At 37.3% G+C, this 27,764-nt stretch overlaps 1 protein-coding gene across 1 annotated transcript in view; it reads right to left on the bottom strand.

Annotated features, from left to right (window-relative positions):
- The window catches only part of EXOC4 (exocyst complex component 4), a 648,177-nt gene that overhangs the window by 462,137 nt on the left and 158,276 nt on the right, over window positions 1-27,764 (bottom strand). The window contains exon 8 of the mRNA XM_004677057.2: window positions 4,111-4,256. Within this exon, the coding sequence (XP_004677114.1) occupies window positions 4,111-4,256 (146 nt within the window). The remainder of the gene's footprint in view (window positions 1-4,110; window positions 4,257-27,764) is intronic.

The raw sequence follows: 27,764 nt of genomic DNA, 5'->3' as shown, positions 1-27,764 counted from the left end.
AGCCAACTTAAACACACTTAATTAACCTTGGCTAGGGGCAATTAGCGAGAGTAATAAAAGTCCTTCATGGATGTGATAAAAACAGACTACAGCTCACAAGAATCTTAATCCTTTCAACCTCATGCATTTTTGTACTCAGGAATCCCTTTTAGGTTTGCAACAAATCACAAATTGCCCTTGTTTTCCTGCAAAAGAGGCATTAGACCTGACTGAGTCTCACCTCCTTATTTGAACACCAAAGGCCCCAAGGTGCACTCTGGGACACCTGCTTTGCCCACACAGCTGCTCCATGTTCAGGACACAAAACAGGCCAATCTGTAATTATGGCCTCGTCTGGTGTGGGTGGTGAGTTTTCATTACTATGCAGTAAGAAGTGGGTCACAATTACTTAAGTTCATTTCTACCAATGTATATATTTTTCTAAAGCCACGATCTCAAGATTGGCCAAGTGTTTGAAAAGGATATGGGCTCAAAGGCTGAATGTTAGGGAGGATGGTTGAAATCATGAAATCCAGGAGCCCAGAGTGCACACTGCATCTGGACTAGGAAAGGCTGAGCTGAGTGGGGGTGAAGGGAGGAAGGCGGAAGAAGGTGTATTAGGCAGCACCTGAGGGCATCTCTGGTGCTGCTTCATCCACATTTTCTTCCCATTATCTTTCTTGCTTGTTGGCATAACCCCAATTCTCTCTCAATATTCTGTCCCCTGATCCCTCTTCACTCAGCGATACTCTCAAGAAAAGTAGCTCCTTCCCCAGCTCTAAATCTATCACCAGAGAGGAACCCTAACTGGTTTAATATCATCACCAAGATCTGCTTTCCTTTGCTAGTGACTGGTATGGGCATGCACCCCACTCCTAGAACTCGAGAAAAAAAATTGCCATTGGCTTTATTACAGGCAGAAAAGATTAATAACAGGGTAATCAGTAGTTCCTTACAAAAAGATTTTAAATGGTAGTCACTTTGAAAGACAGCTTTCCAGCATCTTACACAGCTAAACATAGCCTTACCCATATGATCCAGTAATTATGCTCCTATGAATTGACTCAAATGAGTCACATCTACACAGAAACCTACACATGAATGTTTATAGCAGCTTTATTCATAATTGCCAAAAGTTGGAAGCAAGCAAGATGGAATGGATAGTTGAAAGGAAAAAACAAACGTTGGCGCCATCACACGATGGAAAATTATCCAGTGGCCAAAAAGATGATCGATCAAGGTGCAGAGAGTTACAGAGGAAGCTCATATGCATACTGCTGGCGAATGAAGTCAGTTCACAAAGGCTACCAATGGTATGGCCCCAAATAAGGCATCCTGGCAAGGGCAAACTATTAAGACAATAAAAACTCCAGAGATGCAGGGGCAGGGGGGTAGGAAAACCAGACAGGAATCAAAGTAGCAATTTGGGGTATTGTTTATGGCCACGAAACTACTCTGTATGAGACCACAATGGTGGACATGTTATAACGCTTTCTCCAAAATCCACAGAACTGGGCGCAAAGAGAGCCCCGATATAAACACTGGACCTTTGGTACAATGATGTATCACCAATACTGGCTCATCGTTTGTAACAAATGTGCCACACAGTGCAAGACATTAATAACAGGGGACAAAGTGTGGACAAAGGGAACACAAGGTAACTTTGTACTGTCTGTGCAATTTTTTGGTAAAGCCTAGCTCTAATTTTGAAAAAAGTCTGTAGGCAGAATCACACCCTTTCTTTCCCTGGTATCATGTTGCACTGGTGTAGAAGTAGGAGCAGAGAAATAAATATGGCTGGGCTCTTGATGATACTACAGTGTGAGTTTTTAACAATTCATACTTATTGTATACGATAATAACTTTCCAGTACTTAATCTATTTCATTTAAGGGGCTCAGTTACTTGCAGGTTAAGTATTTTAACTGAGGAGTAGTCGCTAATATCCCACCACTGGATAAAAGTGTGAAAAAGAAAAAAAACATTCAATAAACAAAATGGATTTTCCTCCAGTGCAGGCACAGTAAATCTCTTCTCCTTTAGACCACAAGATAAATGAACTGTTGCAACTTTCCTTAATGATTAAGAACTCTGTGGAGTCATGATAAAAATGAGTTTCAAAAGTAAATCAGTAAAAGATACTGGAGCTCCAAATATTTAAGAAGAATAAATTCAAAATACAAAGATTATACTTATACAGTCACTTTACATACTCAGCTTTAGAGATGCAACTTCTTAAATATCTCCTAACTCCTCAAAAGAGATACAGGTGGAAATACTGGATGATTTCACTCATATGTGGAACATAAAAGATGAAACAAAAGAACAGACAAAACCCATCCTAGAAGTCTTACTACAGAACTGAGGCTACCAGAGGGTGGGTTTGGGGATGAGGGGAGCAGAGTGGAGAGGGGACCAGTGGACTATGGTAAAGTATGATGAGTACCTGGGTGGTGCACATGGTAACATACAAGAACCTAAAAGATCTTCACTGGATAAGGTGTTTTATACCAATGTTACCACAGTATAAAATAGAATTTAACAAAGAAAGGGACAAGCCTACCAAAATTTAAAGTTTCTCCCACTTACTATTGTGTGAATTTATATAAATTACTTAATCTCCCTAGTTCTCAATTTTTTAACTGTAAGAGAGGATTAGAAACAGAGCCTACCTTTTTATAAGGTAATGAGACTTCATGAATATGTCTTAATGTCTTAGCTAACACTTAGTAAGGACTTTTAAATATTAGCCACCACGCCTGCTGCCAAAATTTGAGGTAACCTAACTTGCATTATGTTTGAGATTATTTTGTTAAATTCAACTATGGTAACTAGCACACTGTAAGCTTTCATCAGTGCTTACTTTACATGCTTAGCTTTAGAGACATAACTTCTTAAAAATCTCTTAACTTCTCTAAGATAGATAAGTTGAAATACTTGATGGTGGGCCCTCCCTGGTGGCACAATGGGTTAGGACTAGCCGTAGCCACTTCAATGCGAGTTCAACCCCCTGCCCTGGAGGTGGCGTGGCAGACCTCTCTTGCAAGACGATGAAGTGACCGTCTCGAAGGATAAGATCAATGCTCTCATTAAAGCAGCGGGTGTAAATGTTGAACCTTTCTGGTCTGGCTTGTTTGTAAAGGCCCTGGCCAATGTCAACATTGGAAGCCTCATCTGCAATGTAGGGGCTGGTGGACCTGCCCCTGCAGCAGGTGTGGCACCTGCAGGTGGTCCTGCTCCTTCCACTGCTGCTGCTCCAGCTGAGAAGAAAGTAGAGGAAGAAAGAAGAATCTGAGGAGTCAGATGATGACATGGGTTTTGGCCTTTTTGACTAACCAGTCTTTTGTGACACATTCAATAAAAAGTTGAACTTGAAAAAAAAAAATCTGCCTGTTCGACTCCCCACTCTGTCTCTTGTGAATCCTCTCACTGCCCCTGCACCTCTGGCTTGTACCCCAGTTCTGTGTGCATAAAATAAATAAAAATCTTTAAAAAAAAATTACGGGATGGTTTCACTTATATGTGGAATACAATGAAACAAAACAAAGACACAAGCAAATCCAAATCAGTAGAGGTTGCTGTTATAATTAACATTGATGATAATAATGTCATCACTGTTAGCTGTTACAAATGACACACAGTTAGGCACATGGCCTGGCGGCTTTTTTGAAACTGTAACTAGAAATGAAGAATTTCCAGATCTCTCCTATATTAAATCAAATAAAATCCAATACTAGTTAGCAAGGGAGATTTGCATAACTTTATTAACAGAGGTCTTTTCTTGGCACTTGGGGCTTTTCAAAAATTGAAACACTTCATTTCCTCTCACTTCATATAAAATTCCCCAGAAACAACTGGGAAATTTCATTTCTGGGCATTTTATATAAAGTTCCTTAGAAACGAATTCTAGACATTTTCATTATAAGTTCTAAACAATCTGGTGACCATATTCCAAAACAGACACTTCCCTTTGCAGAAAACAAAGTATACAAAAATGAACCTACATTCACTGTCTGGAAATGACTTCAGCTTGAACTGGGTGAAGTGACAGCTACAATTCAAGGAGAAAGCCAGCCCACTCGCATCTAACCCTCCTTGACACCTGCTATCTTACTGGCGGAGAGATACGTACTTGAAAAGAGAATTTTTTGGCCTTTGAGGTTTCTTCTTGGCAAAAAAGGCTGCAAACTCTCGTCCAGTGCTGGCATAACTGAGTTGTGCTGACGGTTCAGAGGCTGTGCGAGTGTTTTTCATATCCAAGTACTCGGTCAGCAGCATCTGCACAGAGAAGCAATTGAATGTACACGTTTATAAAGCGCTATTAAGAAGTCATTTTAAAGCCATGAAAACTTTATTCTAAAACCTCACCCTTGACCTTCACAAGTACATCGACCGAACTATTCATATACTATTAACAGGCCTGTGAAATGACAGCCATGTAGTCACCTATTTGCTATCGACTCTTAAAAACAGGAACAAGTGGTAATAGGGATGGGGTATTTGGACATTGGGATAAAGGAAACATGTTTATTGAGGTTCTACTATGGGTCAAATTACAATGGCATAGCTAGCCACGAGTGCTGGTTAGTGGTACGCAAGACATGTTATCTCATAAAAAAACACAGAACACGATCAGGTCAATTCTCAGGTTATGGAGAAGGAAGCGCAATTCAGGAGGCGGCTGGGGATGGGGGGCTGGCAGCTCACACTCTCCTCTCTCTGCACGGAGAGCACTGGGCATAGCAGCTACCACCTGCCAACTACAGGAACCTTGGCCCATGAGCTATGAGGTCCTGACCTCCAAATAATTTTCAAAGCCAATACTCATTTAAAAGCTTCAAAGTACACGGACGATGGTGATGGCTCATGGGTGAGTTGGTGGTGGGAATTTTACAGGGAGTACACCGAAAGGGAGAAAGCACATAAGCATACAAAGTAAAAAAAAAAATGAACAGTGATGTAAAAGGTATAAAAATAAATAACCAATAAAAATAAAAATTCCAGGGGAGTTCCTGGTGGTGCAAGAGTTGGTGAAGCACAACACTATAAAGCTGCAGCCCCTGCAGCACAAGTTTCATCCCCAATCAGGGAGCTGACCACATGGCACAGCAGACCTCTCCTGTCTTACCCACTGCTCCACTCAGCTGTGTAATTCAGTCAATTCACCTGTTTTGCTCACCACTCTGTCTCTAGTGAATCCTCTCATCCCCTCACTTCTGGCCTATACCCCAGTTCTTATATGTGTAAATAAATAAAAGTTTAAATAAATAAAGATTCTAACAAACCAACTGAGAAAATATGACAAAATGTTGGCTACTAAATACATGGTTTGGATATATGGGTGTCCATTATATCATTTTGAATATACTTGATCTTTTTGAAAGAGGTATAAAAACACATCTATGCAAAAAAAAAAAAAAAAAAAAAGGATTGGTTTATATAATTGCAATATAACTGTCCTTTAAAATGTGGGGGAAAGGGCCCTCCCTGGTGGCGCAGCGGGTTAAAGCACAGCACAAAGAAGCTTAAGCCACTCCCGCATAAGTTCGATTCCCGCCTGCCCCGGAGGTGTCCACATGGCGTGGCAGACCTCTCCTGACCCGCCCGCTGCTCCCCTCAGCAGTGTACTTCATCGATCTGCCTGTTCTGTACCCCACTCTGTCTCTGGTGAATCCTCTCACCCTCCACATCTCTGGCCTGTACCCCAGTTCTGTACAAATAAATAAATAAAATCTTTTAAAAAAAAATGTGGGGGAAAGAAGAGCTTCTAAGAAAGCTTTTTCATGTGGGTACTATTGTTTTTTCTTTGGTGAACTACTACTGGAGAGTCTCGGCTAGAGCTGGGATCTGGCTAGAGCTGGCTGTTTTACTATTTCTAAGATCAGCACTAAAAAAAGTTCTAATGAGGAAAGAAGTTAGCAGACTTGAAACAAAAATCACCAGGGTACCTAAGATTCACCATGGGTGAGAAAGTATAAAACATGTTAACACCTGGGGCTCAAATGCACCTACTCATTCCTATAATCACTCATGATGTGTGAACTTTTAGGATAGCCAAATGGTACAGCATATGGAAGTAGGGGTGAAGTAAAAGGTGCTCAGAGATTAAGCCACGCCATACAGCTGCTCATTCCTGCATACATGCACATACTCATTCATTTGCTAATTCAATATTCAAGGCCTGAGGACCATGTCAAGTGCTACCCTCAAAGAACATTTATGAGTACCTTGTGAAACTGCCCCCAACAAGTTTTAAAACAATTACATTTCTTTTATGAACATAGACATTACTGAGTACTCATCAAACATGCGACATTTTGGAAGTATATCTCAGTCAATCCTTATTCTATCAAGCAAAAGTCAATCTCTGCATTGTAGAGACGGAGAAACCAAGTAGTTGTATTAATGAACTAGCCTACAAGCTTGGGGTTGAGGGAAGAGTTCCTGCACAATCACTACAACTTCCCCCTCAGTTTTACTGCTCTGAGCTACTCTGAAAAAGCAGCCTTACTGAAAAAGGAAGGAGCTGACGTAAGGTCGTATAATTAAGAGTAACAGAGCATTTCAACTGCGCTTTAATTGACACCAAAGTCTGTGCTCTTCCCAATGACACTGTGATGGCGAGAATAAAAGCTGTCCATGAGGACAGCCATAGGTGGCAGTAAGTGGATTTTATTTATTTCATTTTCTAGACAATAAAGATTTTCACTGAGAAAGTATAAAACATGTTAACAGACTGATCAATGCTTTTTTTATTTATTTATGAGGCCACTGGAGTATTATTCAGCATGCTGATGAAGTAATATAATGACAAATATACTCTCTGTGTTAATAAATCACCCAAACTGCCCAACAGTCAGGGAGAATATTGACTTGGGTCTCCAGTAACAACTCAACTAGGGGGACTTAATTATTTTGTAGACTTAACACTGGTCCTAATAAAGTTTGCAGTAACCTGTGATCAAAAGAAGGCTGGTAAACGAGGATAGAATTTCAAATTTCTCTAACATAAGAAGATATCTGCTAGTGTGCTGGTTTCATTCAACTGTTGGTCTTAACACCAACATGACAGAGAAATATTTCTCTGGAAGCATGAAGATACACTAAATGAGTAACTCTCTTTATTCTCCTAGAATTAAATGACTTCATTTATATAATAAAATACTGACTGACAGAACTAAACTGAACTCCATTTTAGAACAGGCATTTTAAGATCACTGGATTTTTTTCCCCCTCCCTATCAACAAATTCCCCTAAATTATTACCTCTCAGCATTGTTAGTCTATTTCTGTATTGACTGACTGACTTTTCTCAAGGCACAAACATTTACTATTTCTCCCTCTTCGAGACAAATTGCATTCTGGTCTTCCTACTCTCTCTATAATCTTATTTCCTTTGTCACTAGGTCCCAAATTTCAAAAAGCAACTTCCGATGCATTATTTCCTTTACCTTGATGTACTTTAGTCCTAATTTCTCTCCCAAGTTCTTCTTCCTCATCTGACTCAATGCTTGACATCTTCAATATTTCATGGATAAAATCAACCCAAAATTCTGAAACCTAAGTGACCTTTCAAAAAAGGCAGTAATCCTTCCTGTCTTTTTTCTTTGTTAATCGTTTGTTATTCTCACTGGTCTCCAGGTTTAAAACTTCAGATCTATCTTTTGATACAGCCCTCTCTTCCTCTATATCCATAAAGGAATGACCCCCCCCAATTTTATTAATCACTTCACAACTCCATTAGTTTACCATTCTCGTCCTTTCCGAAAGTCACCCACTTAGTTTAAATTGAGCATTTTCCCCCTCATGTAACCTTCTACCTTTTTTTTTGCTTCCTTTTCTAGCCCTTTTCATACACCATCAAAAGTTTCCGAAATCACTGTTGCTGTCATTGTAAGACCACTCATCTCACCATCTCCAAACTCTACCAACCCTCAATATGTTTCCAATCATGTCCTGCTCTTCCCTACATGAACCCAGCATTCCAACCACAATCTGACCCCTGGTTGTGCTGTGGCCCACTGGTTTCTGCATAGAGAGATCATTCTCTCTCTAAATGCTAAAAATCCCTTCCAAAAACACTTCAGTGACTCCATCCCAGCCCAGTCCAGGTCAGCTGACATCCTTGCTGAGCTCCCAGTGTACCTGTTTTACACATCATTAAGGATTCAACAAAAATTGCCTTATACTACTTAATGAAAAGATGATCAATTAGTCCGATTCTACATTCCGTAAAGCACTGATTTTGACTCACAGAGTCATACCACATAGCAGAGAAACAAAAAACAATCTCAAGATACCAAAAAGTATATGAGAAGAAGCCTCGCTGTTTGTGTAAGTGTAAGTAAGTAGCCTCCAAAATTGAGTGAGCTCTGTAAATTAGTTCCCAGGCTAATAAATGGCACTAAAGTATGGACTAAGTATGATTTTAATCATAGGCTTTGCTGTCTTTGTTGGTTTCCTTCCTTGAGTTTGCTCTTTTTCCTAATACCATTCACCAGTACCTAAAAGACACTGCTTTAAAGCAGGTAAAGTTTGAACAACCAAACTGGTGAAAATTCACACACCAATTATCTCAAAGAACAAATAAATTCCCATGTCTAAGTTATTTGAAATTTGTTTGAATTCAGTTAAATTTTCTACTAAAGCCTTGACACAAATGTCAGATGTCTAGTATTAAAATATAACCATATAATTTTTTTTAAATTCCACATCACTGGAGATAATGCATCTTCCAAATTGGACATAAGCATTGTAAGCACTAACCTTTGAGTTCAAATTTCCTTTTTTATTAAAGAGAATAAGCAATATAGGTTGTCTTTTGCCTAGGGAAAATCACCCCAGATTGGAATTCTGGGGCATGGGACATCATACACATAATATCAAATATATCCTGCAGTACAAACTACCACGTTCTAGCTGATTCTAAATTCTTTCATATCTCAGATGTTCATGGCTTTACTCTTAGGTATCAGGAATTGCTATTTGTTGTTGATCATGAATTCAAAACATAAAAGCCAAAGTTTATGGGTATTTTAACTTAAAAGATATTAACTTGTAAAACCAAAAGCAAGAAACAATAAAATATGCTTGGAAAATCCATGTAGCCTAATGATATCAGGATCCACTGTACTTTTTTTTTAATGTTGGGTGGCTCTATGGTATAAGAGCTCTGTGGTAAAAGCACATAATAATAACAATGCTTTAAAGAACATACAAAGTGGGTGATCAGACATCTCTCCTGTCATTTTATCTGATTAGTATCTGTTAAAAGACTAGGCAGAAATCTCATGGTATCAAAAGTTGGGCCAACATTGGGATTTTAAAACTTGCGACAGCCTTGTAACAACATTCTGAATCAATTCTTCATTTACCAGGTACAACTTTTTATGTAGCATATTATGATTATATACAAATAGGTTGGATCCTTATGGTTTTAGTTCATTTTCCTTTTGATAGCTTGAAGAGGTTTTTGTTTCTTTACAAACATTTCCATGGATCAATGAATATATATTAATATACATTTAGTGACATTTATGTCACAAAGCTGTTTTCAGAGCCTGGGTGTCACCTGTCAGAAGAGCAGTGGTTTGCTCGGATTGTAACCTGTACAACTCCAAACCAATTCTCCAGACTGCTAACTATAAAAGCTTAATAATTTTAGCAAAGTTATACTGCATTTCAATGGCCCTGAAGAGGAACCAAGTCAGCCAGAAACTGGTTGGTATGAGCGTGAAAGAGAGAAAGGAAGCGCACGAGGTGAGTCTCCTGACTTTGTCTCAAAGAGCATTTCCCCATAACTAAGGAGCATGGGTAGAATCCAAGCAGAAACTACAGTTTTACTGGCTGGCGGAAACAAGACGGGTACAAAGATAATAAGAGAGGGAGAAATGAGAAGTCCAGAAAGGGGGAAGAGCAAAATCAGAGTAACATATCACTCAAAGTACCTCCTCGATTCCAGAAAGTATTACAGTAGGGATTAAAACAATACTTTCAAAATTGGGGTCATCATCTGAAATGACTAAAAATTCAATTTCTGCTATAGGGCAGCTAATAAATGGAATGTTAATGACAAAGGCAAAAGGTGGTTTGGTTTTGTTTTTCCACAGAGCAGTTTAAATGCCCTACTGTAGAAAACAAACCAAAAAATCTGCAATAAGGGAAACCAAGGAGAAATACAGCCATTAGAAAGATGGAATAGCCATTTCCTGCTTAATTATACTCATTATCAACAGCAACTGTACAATTAAAATCACCGTTAGAATGGTCTCGTGAGTAGTTCCTTACTTTAGTGTTCAACATACGTATTTTCTAGTCTTGGATCAAACAGCGAAGCCTCCATCAAAGAGTTCGTGCTTAGATTCCCTCACACCCAACAGAAGAGCTCCTTTAAAGTTAGTTTTAACAGCTTCCAAAGTAAAGTTTTCACTTATTTCAAACACGTATTTACTTAGTACATGAAATATGCTGAGTATAAGAACAAGACTCAAAATTAAATCCTTCCCCAATGTCAAAACAAGTGTATTTTATGATATATAAATGTAAGTTTTAAAATGAAAACACAACTCTATCAAGTCTGGTGTGTGCGTGACTGTGATACGAAGGAGAAAGTGGTGAGGATTAGGGCCAAAAACAGCCATGAGCATTTACAGAAGGACAAGCTTGCTGCTAGCCAGAGCAATGAAAGAAGCTTTTGTGATCATCATGTCACTATGGGACATTATATGAAGTAAAGACAATCTGAAAATGTGAAAAAAGACCAAGACTGGCAGAATTAACAGGACAGGGAGTGTGCTAGGGAAACTCAGGGGTTTTGACTGGACAGCTAGTAGTTCAGGTAACAAAAATGAAGACAAGGTAAGCCTAAAAAGCTAGTAAGTGGATACATTTCAGGATCTTTACCATCACACACGGTATTGAAGTTAATGAAGATACAGAAGCAATAAAAGGAGTCTAATAGGAAAGCGAAATGTTGATCACAACATGCTAAGTAAATTAATTTACCGGCATCTAGAGTGACAGATTAAAAGGCAATGGATTTGGGGGTGAATGGAAATACTACAAAGGAGGAGGATAAGAAGAGGAAACCAGCTCAGATAGTTCAAAGGGAACAACAGATTTCAAACAAAAATAACAGTAATGAGATAATTAGGGATACATTTGAGAGTATGTCTCCCTAGAAAGAAAAAAATAAACAAAACTTAACCAGATATTCCTCAAAAGAAAGAAATCTAAGAAACTGCTATAAGATTGCTCATATGAGAGACTAAAACACTGAACACTAATCAGGAATGTAGGAAGAAATCAGGTTTAACAGGGAAATACATTTAGTTTGGAACACACTCCCTTGTGAAGCATATGAATATTCATGTCATGTGTACTTTTACAGACATAATTGTGAAAGGGGAAATAATGTTGATGAAATTACCATGATTTATACATTAATTAACTTGCATGAGGACAGTTAAGTGTATGTCTATAAGCTCTCTGAAGGCCACAGAAATATCAATATTTGAAATCTGATTTTTACCCCATAGTCTTCTGAATATTTGGAACATGATTTTATACCATAGTATTTTTAAAACAGCTCTCTATATCCCCTGAATTCTCCCACTGCAGTGTACAATTCAACAATGCTTAAGCAAATATATATAGCTACGTTCCCATCACCACAATCTAGTAGAAATCTTGTAACACTACAAAAAATACCCTTATGGTCTTAGCTGCAGGACTTTCATCAGTATTTATCTCTGACTTATTTCACTTTGTATAATGCCCTCAAGTTCCATTCATGTTGTTGCAGATGGCAAGATTTCCTTCTTATGAATGAATATTCCATTACACACATATCTCTGTGTACATCACATTTCAGTTATCTATGCAAACATCAGAGCACAAAAGACAGCTTCCACATCTTAGCTATTATAAATAAAGCTGCAATGGGCATTTGAGTGGCATGTATCTTTCCAAGTTAGTGTTTTTGTTTTCCCCAGAGGTGAAACTGCTATCTCATATGGTTCCACTTTTAATTTTTTGAGAAATCACCATAGTATTTTTCTATAGCAGCTGCAGCCAATGCATAAAGGCTCCCTTCCCTCTGCTTCTTCACCACATGTTATTTCTTGTTTTTGTTTTGTTTTCATAATAGACATTGTAATAGGTGACAAAGGGACCCCTCACAATGGTCTTCATTTGCATTCCCCTGCTGACTATGATGGAGAGCATCTTTTGGTGTAATGGTGGGTCACTTGTGTGTTGGCCCATGTTTTAACTGTATCATTTGGTTTTATGAGATGCATGAGCTACAAATATTTTCTCCCATTTGCCAAGCTGCCTTTTAATTTTGTTGGTTTTCTTGGCTGGCAGTAGCTTTTCGGTTTGATATAATCCCATCTGTTTATTTTTGCTCTCCTCACCTTTGTTTTTTGACCTAAAATCAAAAACCTCATCATCAAAGCCAATATCAAGGAGTTTACTTCTAAGTTTTGTTCTAGGAGTTTTATAGTGTCAGGTTTACTGTTCAAATTGTTAATATGTTGGTTTAATTTTTGTGTGGTTCTAAGGTAGGGGTACATTTTCATTCTTTTGCAAGTGACTGTCCAATTACTGAAAAGATATACTATTAGTTCCTTCATAGTAAATCAATTAACCATATGCATGTAATAAGAAATTATTTCTTATAGGACAACTTAGCTTTTCTGTTTCTTCTTATATCAGTTTTGGTGGTTTTATCCTAGGAATAGAATTGTTTTTGTCTAAATTGTATAATTGTTTGGCATAAATATACTCATAACAACTCTAATTCTGTATATTTCTTCAGGGCTAATACTGATGTATCCCCTTTCATTTCCAATTTTTGTATTTTTGGTGACTCTTCTTTTTAATTGCTCTATCAATGCCTTTATCTTTTCAAAGAACCAACTTTTAGCTTCGTTACATTCTTTCTACTCTTCTGATTTTTATTTCATTTTAATTTATCATTTCTTTTACAATTTAGCACTACCTTCTGCTTGCTTTGGATTTTTTTTCTTTTCCTAGTTTGTAGAATGGAAACTTAGATTGCTGCTTTTATCCTGGTTTTTTTGAATTGGTTATTTATAAACTTGTTACATACATGAGTATCTCCAAAATTTCTTCCTGCTGTTTAATTCTATTATGGCTAGAGAATATACTTGGTGCGATTTCAATCCTTTCAAATGTATTGAGACTTACTTCATAGATTGTCATAAAAGATTCTATGCTAACATGAAATAATCTATGTTCTGATGGTACTGAAAGAGTAACAAATTTCATTTTCACTGAAGATGTTTCAGTGTTCTTCAAATAATGTCTTCTGACAAGCTCCATTAGTTATTGAAAAAGATATTGGAGCTAACTATCACTATTGAATTTATCAAAATCTACATCCTTTATTATTCCTCTAGGGATTGGGCCCTCATAGCATTTTGATGGACTTCTTAAGTTAATTCACTGATTAAAATAAAATAGATAATAAAGGCTATTTGGGAGAGGGGGAATATCATCAAAGTGCTCTCAAATCACCTTCCTAACCAACTTCAATATGGGCTCTATCCAATTCATTCTAACATTTTAAAGCTCATTGTGTTTGTATAATTTTATTACTCTCATTAAAGATGACTATCAATAACCCCAATTTTTTTATACCATTACAATTTCCACTACTGGTATTACAATTTCACTCTGTACTTAGAAACACATGTTTCTCGTCACAATATTGATGGTTCTTTTTGTATCAGACTTTTTGAGGGCCCCCAATTCCAACAATCTCTTCAATATTCCTTGTCTTTTAGAAGTACTCTATCTCAAAGGTCTCTAAATCAGATTTTTCTCAATTGACTGCATGTTTCATCACCTCTGAACATCCTTCATAAGTTGTGCCAAAATCCTACAAAGATTAATCTGCACATAGGAATCCCTTGCTGAACTACTTAAAGATTCATGTAAAACTTCAAAATATGAAAGCAGCAGAGAAATACAGGAAACTTGTACTTAAAATAAGCTGTACCATTTATTAGCTAAATAACCCTGGCCAATTACTTAACCTTGCTAAGCCCTTGTCTATGAAAGAAGGACAGTAACAGAAATTACTTCACATGAATATGAGAATTAAAGTAATACATATGAACAGTTTAGCATATAACATATATATATGTGTGTGTGTGTGTGTGTGTGTGCATATAACAAGCTATAATTATATCTGAGGATGAGGCTCAACATTTGTTGGTGTTTTGTTGTTGTTTTCTTTTTATTTTAATGCATCCTAGGAACTGAGCAAGATACAGTACCTCTCTGTGCCTCAGATTCTTGGCTTCCTCATTTATAAAACAGGAATCATACCCATTGAACTAAAGTCGGGATTAAATAAAAGTGTAAACTATTTGGCATATTGCCTGCAGCATAGCAAGTACTTTAAGTGTTATTAAATAAAATTGTATCCTAGTCATCTTCTCACTGTTACCATTTGTCTGTCCTTAGTCTTGATATCCTGCCAAGTTATACATACTTCATACTAAACATCTCATGTCCATTTTGTCTTCTAGATATTTACATCCCTCTGAATATGAGCCTTATTATCTTTCACCAAAATTACTGTAACATTCTCCCAAATGCATGTCCCATTATCATGATCTGTCCCCCAACCTATCACCAGATTAAGCTCACCAGTGCAGAACTAAAAGTCACCATTCTTCTGCTCGAATCCTTCAATGGTTTCCTCCTTGACTGCAAAATAATACTTTCTATCTTCCACTACCCCAAATCACCTCCCCAGTCTTAATTCCTATTAGTTGCTTTTACATAATTTTACATAATTACCATTTGCTTAAACTAGATTACTTCCTGCTCCCAAATTCAGTCGCAAGGTTTCCCTCAAGTCTGAGTTTATCCCCCTGCTTATAACTACTTCTTCCTGCTATCATCATGACAGAGTGAGAGCAAGAAAGTAAGTTTAAGTTGATTTTAAACTATATGTACTCTGTTTTAACCAGGGTCCACATGACTAGAGAAAATGCTAGCCGCATACATGAGAAAGCTAAGGCAGGTATTATGCCTTTGAAATTACTGTGGAGGTATTATCTCTATCATCTTCTTTGAAAGTTCTTTTTGAGTAGTATCATGTCACTTACCCTCAAGTCTATAGTGACAAACTACTGCCTTTATCTCCACAATAGGCACAATATGTAACATATGTGGGTGAGAATGATAGACACTATCATACCCTCTTTTCCTACCTGGAGAAATTTCACAATCCAGTTTAGACTACCACACCATCAGTGAGCATATCTTCTAAAGGTGCTAGATGGTTTTCTACTTTTCACATCCTCACCATATCATTTTAGATCAATGCCAGGTACTAATAACAACTCATATGTCACAGTTGGGGGGTGGGGGAGAGAACACATGTGAAAATGGTAGTAAAATATTATAAATAACTTAACTCATATTTCACCGTTACATGTCTATAAGTGCATTTGAACACACACACACAGAAAAATTCATGAATAATCATATAACTTGAACAAGTCTTCTGAAAAGGTACATGGATCCTATTACCTATGAGACCTCATTCTCATTAAAACTCAGTAATTTATATCTCTCAAGAATTTTATCATCTAGTTGACTACCTTCTCTGCTGCCTCTTAGTTGGGGCCATGTCTTTTTTTGTGTGTCTCTGCTAATATACAGCACAGTGTGTTAAAGTAGGTTACCTAAATTGAAAGTCAGATGGGCTAAAGGACAGCTCTTTATTGATGTCTTACATTCACATCTGAGCTCCTCAGAGCAGAACTACAACACCCATGGTGAAACTTTAGGCTGTGTGAGCTACATTAATTTACTCACATCACAGGAGCTCCATTTATTAAATTCCTGCTCCAATGAGATAAGTGCTACCCTGATGACCTGAAAGAGTTAATGCATCTTGGCAAAGGCCCAAATTGTTCTCTAGAGACAGTTTATTCAATTAACTGGCTACGACCCAGAATTTTCAATTAGCAGTTCAGTTACTAAAGATGCCTTCATATTGGTTATCTGTAATCTGTGAACAATGACACACCTATAAAATGTGTGTGCGTGCTTATAGTTCATTCCAAATGGAATCTGTAGAAATAACAAAAGGAGCTTCGAGTTCAATTACATTTATTTTTCTACCTTCTGAGTGCTAGCTACATTAAAATTTGAGGTGCATTCTAAGATCTAGGAGATAAAGGATTTGCAGACACTGAGTATACCCATCACATGGATATAGAGTCAAATAGAGTGGTTTCTTCTCTAAGGAATCTACAAAAATGTACGTCAAAAAGAATTCACCTAGGCCCTCCCTGGTGGCGCAGCGGGTTAAAGCACAGCACTGAGAATCTGAAGCCACTTCCGCATGAGTTCGATTCCCGCCTGCCTCCTGCCCCGGAGGAGACCACATGGCGAGCCAGACCTCTCCTGACCCGCCCGCTGCTCCCCTCAGCAGTGTACTTCGTCGATCTGCCTGTTCTGCTCCCCACTCTGTCTCTGGTGAAGCCTCTCACCGCCCTTGAGCCTCTGGCCTGTACCCCAGTTCTGTATGAATAAATAAATAAATCTTAAAAAAAAAAAAAAAGAATTCACCTAATGCACTTCAGTAGCTGATGTCAGGCTATCTAACAAAATCTTATAATCTTTGGTACAGATCACATACATGGAAAATTCATTATGGTACTCACTGTGAAGACAGGTGCCTAAAATGATTTTTCACATACCTAATCCGAGCCTTTCTTCGAGAATGACTTTAGCTCCTACCACAGGCACACAAACTACTGTGGCCAATTTACCTTACCTCAACCTTTCAATACCTCCAGGACACCCAAGTAATTGCCTCACCTGGCAATTAATCAGATAGTACTACATAAATATATACTGAGTATTTTTCTGTTTTCTTATGTTTACTTCCTAAATTCCTAATGTCTTAGTAAGAAATTTTGTTTAAGGCATCGTCATGTATTTGTGTGCCACAAATTCTTGGCACACCAAAATATCTTAACTAAAACCCTTTACAGCTAAAAGAGTAACTCATTATCCTCATTTCTAGACTGTTCAACCTTTGGGTCTATAGGAAAGATATTATCTGTAAATAAGCAAAACTCAATTTGAAGGCAGTGAAATATATAAATTCCTTACGAAAAGCTACTAAGCTGATGAAAAATACATATTGACAAGTTAAACCAAAAAAAGTAAACTGATTTTATCAGATTTGTTGTCAGAAAGAGAATTTCCCAGTCTATAATAAACCTGTTGCCATGCACTAACAAAACATTTGCAATTCAAAACATGGGGTTAAATTATATCACTTATCTACTACTCCAAGGTTAGCCTACAGTTTAAAGAGTTAACCAAATTAATTGCACAGCTGGTTAAGGAAACTCTTAGTAAACACAGAAATTTCAGGGTCCAAAAATGGAGCAACAGTTCACTGATAGCTCTGGCACCAACTTTTTTTAATCAATTTTCCTATTTAATTTGACTTTTTCTCAAATACTTCCATTTTATTTTGGTCTGTCATTTAAAAAGTGATGTACACTCAAAGTTTTCCAGCAGTACAACATGTGACAGATTCCAGGATTCTTTGATAGTGCTATTACAAGCAATGCCATCTTACTGATCTGCTTTTGCTGATACTTTCCTTTTGTCTGTCACTCCTCAAAATGCTAATAAGCACAGCACTCTGCACAAATAAAGTACCTACAAAATGCATTACATGATTCCATCAAGAGCCCAAGACCAAGCACAATAAAAGAAAGCCTGGCAAGGGCCCTCCCTGGTGGCACAGTGGGTTAAAGCAGAGCACTGAGAATCTAAAGCCACTTCAGCATGAGTTCGACTCCCACCTGCCCTGGGAGGTGACCACATGGCGTGGCAGACCTCTCCTGACCCGCCCGCTGCTCCCCTCAGCAGTGTACTTAGTCGCTCTGCCTGTTCTGCTCCCCACTCTGCCTCTGGTGAAGCCTCTCACCGCCCCTGAGCCTCTGGCCTGTACCCCAGTTCTGTGTACACAAATAAATAAATCTTAAAAAAAAAAAAAAAAAAGCCTGCCAAATTGGCAGAATATGGCCCAACAAGATCCTTTTGGATTTCAACTATTTACCCCAACGCCACCACCCATTTTCTCTCCATCACATTTCAATTTGCAAATTATGCTACAGGTGGCTGCCCAATGCAGTCAGCTCCTTCCTTCTCTTTCCCCAAACCCACTAGCTAAAAAGTTTAAAAGTTTGGGGGAAATTTGCATACATGAAATGTTTCTCTCCAAAATTTACATATTTTCATTTTAACTCTCAGAAAGACTACCACACCCAGAAGAGAGATGCAATAAAACTCAATGCTGTAAGATCATTAACCTGACTCTATAGCAAGTGACAGTGAGTGTTTGCAAACATGACTCCAGCACAGGAGAGGGAGAAAGAGACCTAACCTAATTCTTGTAGTGATGAAAACTGCCACAACTCCACCTAATTATCCTGGGGCCTATTTTCTCACTTGGTAACAAGCTGATACCATAAAGCAAGTCATAGAAAAGTAAAAGATAGCGTGCTATTTAAATACCAACCATGTTAACGCGGAAGTGATACAGTACAATCCATGTACCTCATGTTCTCTGCTAATTGCTTAAGACATCCTGCTATGGAGAAGACAGCAACAGTAGCCAGGCCCTGGTCTTCTTTAAATGCCAGCACTTAATAACGAACTCCAAAAAGGTCTTAATTGCATTTACCAGGAGCTCATGAACTTTAAAAGTTGTTAATCAGATTCCCATGTAAATGGAATGACGATTAAAGGTTAAGTATAGGTTCCTGAAATTTCAGAAGTTGAGAATATATTGCCCTTCACAGGAGGGAAAAAAACTATCAGCCTTGACAGGAACTAAACATCTTAATTAAACATGCAGAAGTACCATGCTTATTTTTACGTGAAGTTCTATTTTCAAATGTCAAAGTTAATCATGCACTTGACTAAAAATGTACAATATTCATCCTGCCAGAGAAGAAATGCCTTAGTACTCTGTTCTGAGATGACATCTGCAGGTCTCCAGAAGTTTCTCTGGTGTCCCCTCAGACCTGATTGCTGCTTAAGCTACAAGAAAATCTGAGGATCATGGTGAAATGCATTCTACAGAGGGATCTTAATTGTTGGCCATCTGAGGAGTAATCTAAAGCCACATGTTTTCAATCAAGGCAGCTTCATATTTATGTGGCTCAGGTGAAACATGAGGTGCCTCCTTCATAAATTTGCTGCACCTGTGTCCCTGGAGTGACATGTTGACAAATGAACATGACATCTCCTCAAACTCGAATAAGAATTTATGATTCTTTGAAAGAATATATTTGATCAATTATGGTGTCATCGCAGTTGAAAGCAAACCCCTGTCTTTGGAGTGCACTTCACAAAATTTGCAAGTGCTTGTATTCTGCAATAGGATAAATGACAGGTCCCAAACCGCAGAGTCACAGTCTCACTCCAGCTCAAATACTCAGTTTCAGATTCTCGAGCTTAAGAAGAGGTAGGTGTAAGTGCTGAGTATAATAATGAGTAACATGAAGAGCATGTAGTGCTCTAGACAAAATAACTGCAGAACTCAAAATCAAAAATATTTATAGTGTAATAGCTAGTCAGTAAAAATAAATATTCCTTCAGATAGGTACACACATGGGAGAAAAAAAGTTGCCAGCTGCCCTACTATTTTTCTGTCTCTGTTTCTGATTAAACTTCTAATTCGCCCTTCCGTAATTCCTTCCTTAAAAGTCTCAGAAAGATTGTGTTAGCTTAATACAAAACACCTACAACATATATTAAAAGAAAAACATGAGTTCTTGGTGTTAATGTAAGAGCTACCACTGCTTCTAAAAACTGTACCATCATCATTACATTTGCTCACTTAGCAAACCAAAGTCTGGTCTCTGATATCCAGGAAGTGTTTCAGATTGTCACAAATTATGGGGCTCTCTGGATTCAGTACTCCACTGGCTAATATAAATAGTCCTCTGGCTAGTGCAGCAGAACTCCACTGATGCCATCCTGTATCCCTTACTTCTGGATTTCTTTAAAGCTTACTAGCTTTGGTTTCCTCTGGAAGGCATAAGAGGAATCCAAATTTGGAAAGAGTAAACCAGATCATATTTGCAGATGACATGATAATATACACAGAAAACCCTAAAGACTCCATGAAAAAAAAAAAACTAACTGAAACAATGTGGCAGGTAACTAAAATATTTTATAAAATTATTTGTGTTCCTGTAGGTGAACAATGAATTTCAAGAAATAAAAAAGTTGTATTTACAACCATACCCAAAATAATTAAATACCTAGGGCTAACCTTAATAGAGGTGGTGAAGGACCTATACAATGAGAACTGCATAACTTTGTTAAAGGAAATAGAATAAAACACAAAGAAACAGAAAGATAATGCCAGCTCAGAGGTTTGAAGAATAAACATTTCAAAATACCACCTTACCCAAAGCAATATTTATTCAATGCAATCCCTGTCAAAGATTCAATAGCATTTTCAAAGGAACAGAACAGACATAACTGAAATGCATATGTAAACCATTAAAGACAACATGGTTCAAAACATTCCTGACAAAAAAGAATGGTGGAATCACATTTTCAGTTGTCAAACTATACCAGAAAGCTACAGCAATAAAAACAGTACAGTAAAGGGATTAAAAAGAGAGGCCAATGGAATACAATTAAGAGCCCAGAAATAAATCCACTCTTGTAGGGGGTCTGAATTTAAATAACTAGATGTATAAACAAAAAAAAAGTCATACAAAATAATTGCTAATTCAATTTAAAGTGGAAAAGGAGGAAGCAGAGAGAATTTCTAAATGCCATCCTAAATTATGAGGTCCTTTGAGAAGCTCAGTGATTGCCTCCATGGACGGACACAACAATGGTATAAACCAACTTTAAATGAGTGGGCGCTTCCTTCCTGAGAGCATGTCAGGTTTTACATTCCATTCAAACCAAGAATGAATAAAGTGTTGGATAAACAATCTGCTTGGAAAAAAACAAAAATGAACCACTCAATAGGATGATCTGGAAGTTGTATGTTAGACGGGGGTACTAGCAATCCCTACTAGATTCTCACTGGTGTCCCTGTGTGGCCAACAGCACAGAGTAAGGAAGTTGATCAAGAGATGCAAGTTTAGTTTGTGAGACAGAATCTCTTAAAAAGTGTATCATTCTCCCTTTTACTTCCCTAAAGAAGCTTGCACTGAGTATTATTATGTGTATGTGTCTGCAATCAATAACAACTGAATAAACAGTTTTTATGCAGATGAAACCCCTAAGCCTGCTCTCATTAGTACCCTGTTCGCCTAAAGCACGTTTAACCAACAAGATAATCAGGACAAAGTGGCAATAAAGACAACACACAAATTCCCAAGTATTGGTCTGCAAAAAACCACCTCTTGTCAACCATCACCACTGCAATATCCACTGTAGGCCTCTCATCACGCTGCCCCCTCCAGGGTACAAAATAAACTAAGTTTATCTGTTAGAGCTTAAGAAACAGATTCTTCTCTGCTATTATCAGATTCAACCAGCTTTCAAACAGCACAGTTACCCACTTTTCACTACTGTACCTATCCATTCAACACGCATTATTGAGTGCAAGGCAGAGTACAAGCAGTGTACTAGGGACCGCTCGTACAAGATGCAGGGGCTAGTTTATGTCTCGAAGGAGCTTTCAGCAATGCTAAATAGTCTACCATTCCTTTGAACTCTAGCACTTAGCTTCTCTGTTGGCTTATACAAGTAATCCTGCACATAAAATTGATCTTAAAATATTACAAACATCACATTAACAGTATATATGATGTCTAATGCATCGGCATTAGTATACACTTCATTTCCTTATTCAAACACACTAAGAAATAAAACATTAGGAAAGAAAGTTCCTTAGATGCACACATCTCATATGAAACAACTCTTTTATAGTAACCATTTATTCCAGCCATTTACTTGGTTTCTGGTGCTGTTCTCCATATTCTGTCATGTTACTGTAATTTCTTTTGTTAGTTCAAAAAGCATTTTGCCTTCTGTATGACACTAACCCAAGAACATTAATTTGTGACCGAACTGCAACACATGGACTGGCCCAGTTCTCCCAATCACTTCTCTCCTCCATCCCAGGCTCTATGATATCTGATTCCACACTGGTAGCAACTCCAACCGAATGGCAACTACTGAGATCTTGGGAAAACACATCTGACTTCTTCAAGTACAAGACCTCAGAGCCATTTTGGAATTCAATTCATGATGAATCCTTTATTATTTTTTCTCAAACATGAGACATTGAGCGGATAGAACTAACTGAGTCTGCTGTTGTTTACAGTCTACCAGAGTAGTTCCAGCTGAGCTTTCTCCCTTTCCTGAGGTGTTCAGTTATATGATCACATGAGTGTGAGTGATGGTGTCCCACATAAAGGCAACAATAGCTATCACCCCTCGTGAAGAATCACTTTCACTAAGTGAAAATAAAATATTTAGTTGGCTTTGGTGAAACTACTCTTTCTTCTGATCCATGAAGTCAGTGAACATTTTCTGGACACATGTTGCCCTTCTGGAACCCACATAAATATAGAGATACTAAGATTCAGTTACAACAGAATGACTGGGATTATTGAGATACAGGTGATTTCATTTCCCTTATATTTTTAAAGAAAGTAACAAGTATTTATGTTTGAGTGACAGCTTCCATGGATAAAGGCAGGATAAAACTAGACTGACTACCAAAGGAAGTATAGCAACCAAAGACATTCTGGTTTAGAAGGGGAAAAAATGCTCACATCGTTTCTTATCATTTGTAGTCACAGAAAATGAAGGTATTACATGCATTATTTCACAAATTCTTAAGTAATACCATGAACTGGGATGAAATTGATGGGGGAAAGCTATGCCACTTCTGCTTCATGGAATGCTGTTACTTTTGCTGCTGTAAACCTTGCTGGGACTGCAGAGAGTTCATTTAATTTTTAGGCCAAAATAACTGGAAGTTAAAACCAACAAAACTACAGATCATGTAAGAAGCACTCAAGTCAGCACTTGTGCATCCGACAGTCACTAGCTCAGCCTCATCCATCGATATTGCATCCTATCTATCACCTCTTACATTTTCAGATTCATCAATTCTAATACAGCTTGCAAAGAAACCTAGAAATCTCCATAACAAAAATATTCTCCAGATAGCAACTCTAAAAAGTAAAGACTTATTTTTCTCGGATGTCAGACATGCTACTTTAAAAATCAATGTCAGGTATCTAGTTGGTGGTATTCTGAAGTTTAGTCATAAGTGAGAGTTGACAAGATAATAATTCTATTAAGTAATAATCACACATTGCCACCTTAGACCTGTATTCCAGTCTTAGCAGGAAAGTAGTTCTATGTTTCATAACATTCAGTCTAACAAAGAACTGGGGCAAATCTTAAGGGAAAAAGACAAAGTTGGGGAAATAATTTAAAATATTTTATATATATATGTATATATGGGGGTTGTTTTAGTATGGAATAAGTTTCCTGTTCGAAGTGACTAAAGAAAAAAAATCTAATCGATTGGAAACTTAATATTAGAATGTTTTCAGTCCAGTTATGTGTGAATAGGGGTAAAAATGTAATAGTAGCCTGTCTCCAGTTTTCTTTAAGATTGACATTTAAAAGCAGCCTGAACCACACAATTTAGAACTTAATCATATATTGTCTTGAAATGTCAATGCTGTTAAAAATAATATTAGTTTGATCTCAACTAAGGAGCAATCTACGAACAGCAAAGTGTCTTATACTTTTTATCTCCTGCATAATCTACAGAGGTTGTTCAATTCAAGGACATTAAACATTTTTTTCCATATATAAACAAAATCATCCTGCTTTGCAAATAGTGTGTTTAATACATAACATAACGTTTAGCTACATAAGAGTGACATAGAGACTTTTTACAGCAAACATTATTTGCTGAAATAGTTTAATTAACCAAGACGTGGTATCTTTACTATAGAGATTATTCTCTTTAATACGTACTTAGGTTACTAATTTATACATTTATGATTAATACTTCTTTAAAAAGTCTTGGTAAAAATCTTTGTTATTTGCTTAGAACAAATGTAGAGAAAAGATAAAGATTTCTTTTGAGAATAACTTAATAGTAATATAATGGAAAGGCAAATAGCAAGTAAACCTCAGTGTTCAGACTCCCAAATACCATCCAGATTTTTACCACTGTATTTCCACTAGATTCTGGTCAACAAATTTTATTAAAATCATGGAGACTTATCAAAGAAGAATGTGTTTGTTTTCCTATAAAATGATTCCATAGCCCTGCCACATTACTTAAAATTCAGTGATTTTTATATTCTCAGAGTGGACTACTGATTTTTCTTAGTGATTTATGTTAGGTTCCTTTAAATAATCCTTCATTTTTATGGTCTATTGGCTTCCCTGAAAAGGTACCAATCCATTCCATGTATGTGTGTCATGATAAACTTAGAAACTGACAGAGGTGGTACATGTAGACTTTACATAATGGAAGGGAGATTGATGAACAACTGGTGATGTAGTGTAAGGTGCTTTTGCACACGGGAACAATACAAAATGGATTGTAGATTGTACAACTAACGTAAAATAAAAATCTTAACCTGAGGTATATTTCAAATGTCCATCCTGAGTTAATTTGCTCAGAGTAAACAAAAAGGTTAGGAGTTCCCACATGCAACATTATGTTGGCTCTTCCCGGTTACTGCTAAGAACATGTTTTCACAGTGTACATCTGCTAGACTGTCACAGCAGCTGTCAACAGTCCATAATGACCCACGATCAAAACAACCAAGTTAAAAATAGCTTTTGTGGAGAAAACAAAACCTCATGTAGAATCAGTGAGCACCAGCAGCTGTGGACAGGAGATGGACAGAGTGCTGGAGGCTGGGTGTGGTATGAAGACAATGGAAGTTGGAGATGGTCAAGAAAACAGGTCTCTCTTCCACCTGGGCTATGGCCCTGTGCTGTCTCTCTCGTCAGCTGCTTTCTCCCCAAGCACAAAATTTCTGCTTTTCATCACATCATTCTTTCATGTATTTCTTAGTTTTAAGACACATATTTTCTTACATAATAGCATTATCTCCAAGAGTTAATAACAGATCTTTAATAACGATTAACAATTGCTGCATAATGGCTGTGTGCATAAAATACTTTCTCCATTTTTTCTACTCTTACATTTCAAAGTGTGTTAGAATAAGAAAATGAGATGTTTTCTAGTACTGATGCTATAGAGAACATCACTAATCTCTTTGTTCTTCTTCCCCAATCTGTTTTTCTTATCTTATTGTCTTCAGTTGTTTCCCAAACATTTCTCTCATGGGAGAAAAGCTGGGCTGTTCATCAACTCATAGTGCATCAGACTAACTATGGGAGCCTCAGCCCTTCAGTAGTAGAACAAGATGTAAAAGCAACACAGCAACGTGAAAATGGTTAACGCTACTGAACTGCACCCTTAAGATGTTTATGATGGCAAATTTTAGGCTATGTGTTCTTGATCCCAATTAAAAATTATTAAAGAATTCAAACCAAGTAACTAAATCTCTCTGGAATCATCCTGATACACAGCTGTGTCTCCTCAAGTCAAAGTCAGTCACCTCTTCCCATCACAGCATTAGATAGGGCAAGCAGGTACATCCTATCATTAACTATCATTATGCTGGAGCCCTGACTTAAAAAAATATTCTGTCCTAGCAGGACAGTTCACTGATAAGCAGTCACCATCTCAACACCTTAAGTAATTCCCTGTCACAATTTCTATGACTCAGGTTTCTAAGTAAAGTGTACCTGGGGATGTAAGAGAGTAAAACATATCAAGAAAAAGTTAACATTTTTAAATACTATGAAGTAACAAATGAATGAAAGAAATATTAATTTCATCAGGAGTGCAAAAAGATGCCCTATATTGATAAATAGTAAGTTACATAAATATTAATCTGTGCACAAATATGAACCTTAAATTCCACTTAAAACTAAAGAAAATAAGATAAAGGGGATCCTGCTGAACCTCAGACATCAACAGGAAGTCTATAAATAGAATGAGAACATCAAGACTTTGAATTTAAAATGATAAAGTGGTATTTGGCTGGCAGTACCCCACACAATCTCTCTCACACACCCACTAAAATACCTATGAGCACAATGGAAAACAAAAAAACAATCAAAATCAGAACTCTATCCACATGCAATAACCAACAACATCCTAAAAGGGTTTCCACTAAAAAGAAGACTGATGAAGCAGGGTTAAAATTTACACCTTTCTATTCTAAACTTCATTCTTTAAATTTCTAATGCAATGGAAGAAAAGCAAGCCTGTTCCCTTGAGAGTCAGTACACAGAGTTACCCTCACTGCTTGTCCCCTCCCAAACAACACCAGCCAGCTCTCACCACTACACTATTCTGACATCAGAGGCAAACAGACCTGCTCACCACCCCGTGCAGATGCATCTTATCATATAACCATTGGAAACAGCATTTCGAATTAAACAATTTGCTGGGAAATAAGAAAGGACTGGCAACAGGGAGCTGACAAAGAGGATTCTCCTTTGTAAAAGGCTGTAGATAAAGACAAAAATAATAATGGAAGGTGCATTTGTATTTATTTGAATATGTCATCTACTCTGCATTAGAGTCAGGTAGTAATGGAGGTTGAAGATTCTATCTGAAGGAAATAGACTTGCATTATGTGAAAAGTAGGAACCAAGCTGGAAAGTGTACACATGAAATTGATTTCTAGCAGTAAAACTCAGGAAATTATTTCATTACCGCCTAAATGTTTAAGGAATAGACTAAGAGGCCTATCCTTATTATGAATCAGCAAAAAGTGGGGGAAGTTAACTTACTCTCCCTTGCAATGAGTCAACAGCAAAAAAATACAGAAATTTTAACAAGAAAATTTCAATTAATTCTAGAGACAAGAAAATTTCAACTAATTCTAGCATCTTCAGTGACATAAAAGAACACATGAATTCTTACAACAGCAAAAAAAAATCTTTAAGTAAAAACAAGACTGAAAAGACACTAGGGTGAGATGAAAGGAAGGTTAAAAAAAAAACAAACTGATGAACAAGGACCTGGACAACATGGGTCTAATGGACATCTATAAAATACTGCACCCCAGAAAATCTGGGTACACATTTTTCTCAAATCCACATGGATCATTCTCTAGGATTGACCACATACTGGGTCACGAGATAAACTTCAATAGATATACTAAGATCGAAATCATACCAACTATTTTCTCCAACCATGAAGGAATCAAACTAGAAATAAACCATATGAAGAAGGCAAGAAACCCATCTACTATGTGGAGACTTAAAACCCTACTGGAAGACCACTGGATCAATGAGGAGATCAAAGAAGAAATTAGAAAATACTTGGAGAAGAATGACAATGACGACACAAGTCTCCAAAACGTATGGGACACAGTTATAAGAGAAAAATATATAGCAATACAAGCACACATAAAGAAACAAGAAATAGCTCAAAGAAACAACCTAATGTGCCACCTTAAAGAACTGAAAAAAGAACAACAAAATAACCCAAAAACCAGCAGAAGACAAGAAATAATAAAAATCAAATCAGAAATAAATGAAATGGAAGTCAGGAAAACAGTCCAAAAAAAATCAATGAAACCAAAAGTTGGTTCTTTGAAAAAATACACAAGATAGACAGGCCACTAGCCAGATTCACAAAGAAAAAACAAGAGAAAGCACA

Source organism: Condylura cristata, unplaced genomic scaffold, assembly GCF_000260355.1.
Source record: "Condylura cristata isolate star-nosed mole 26May11 unplaced genomic scaffold, ConCri1.0 scaffold00005, whole genome shotgun sequence".
NCBI classification, from domain to species: domain Eukaryota; kingdom Metazoa; phylum Chordata; class Mammalia; order Eulipotyphla; family Talpidae; genus Condylura; species Condylura cristata.
This window is presented reverse-complemented; position numbering and strand designations above follow the sequence as displayed.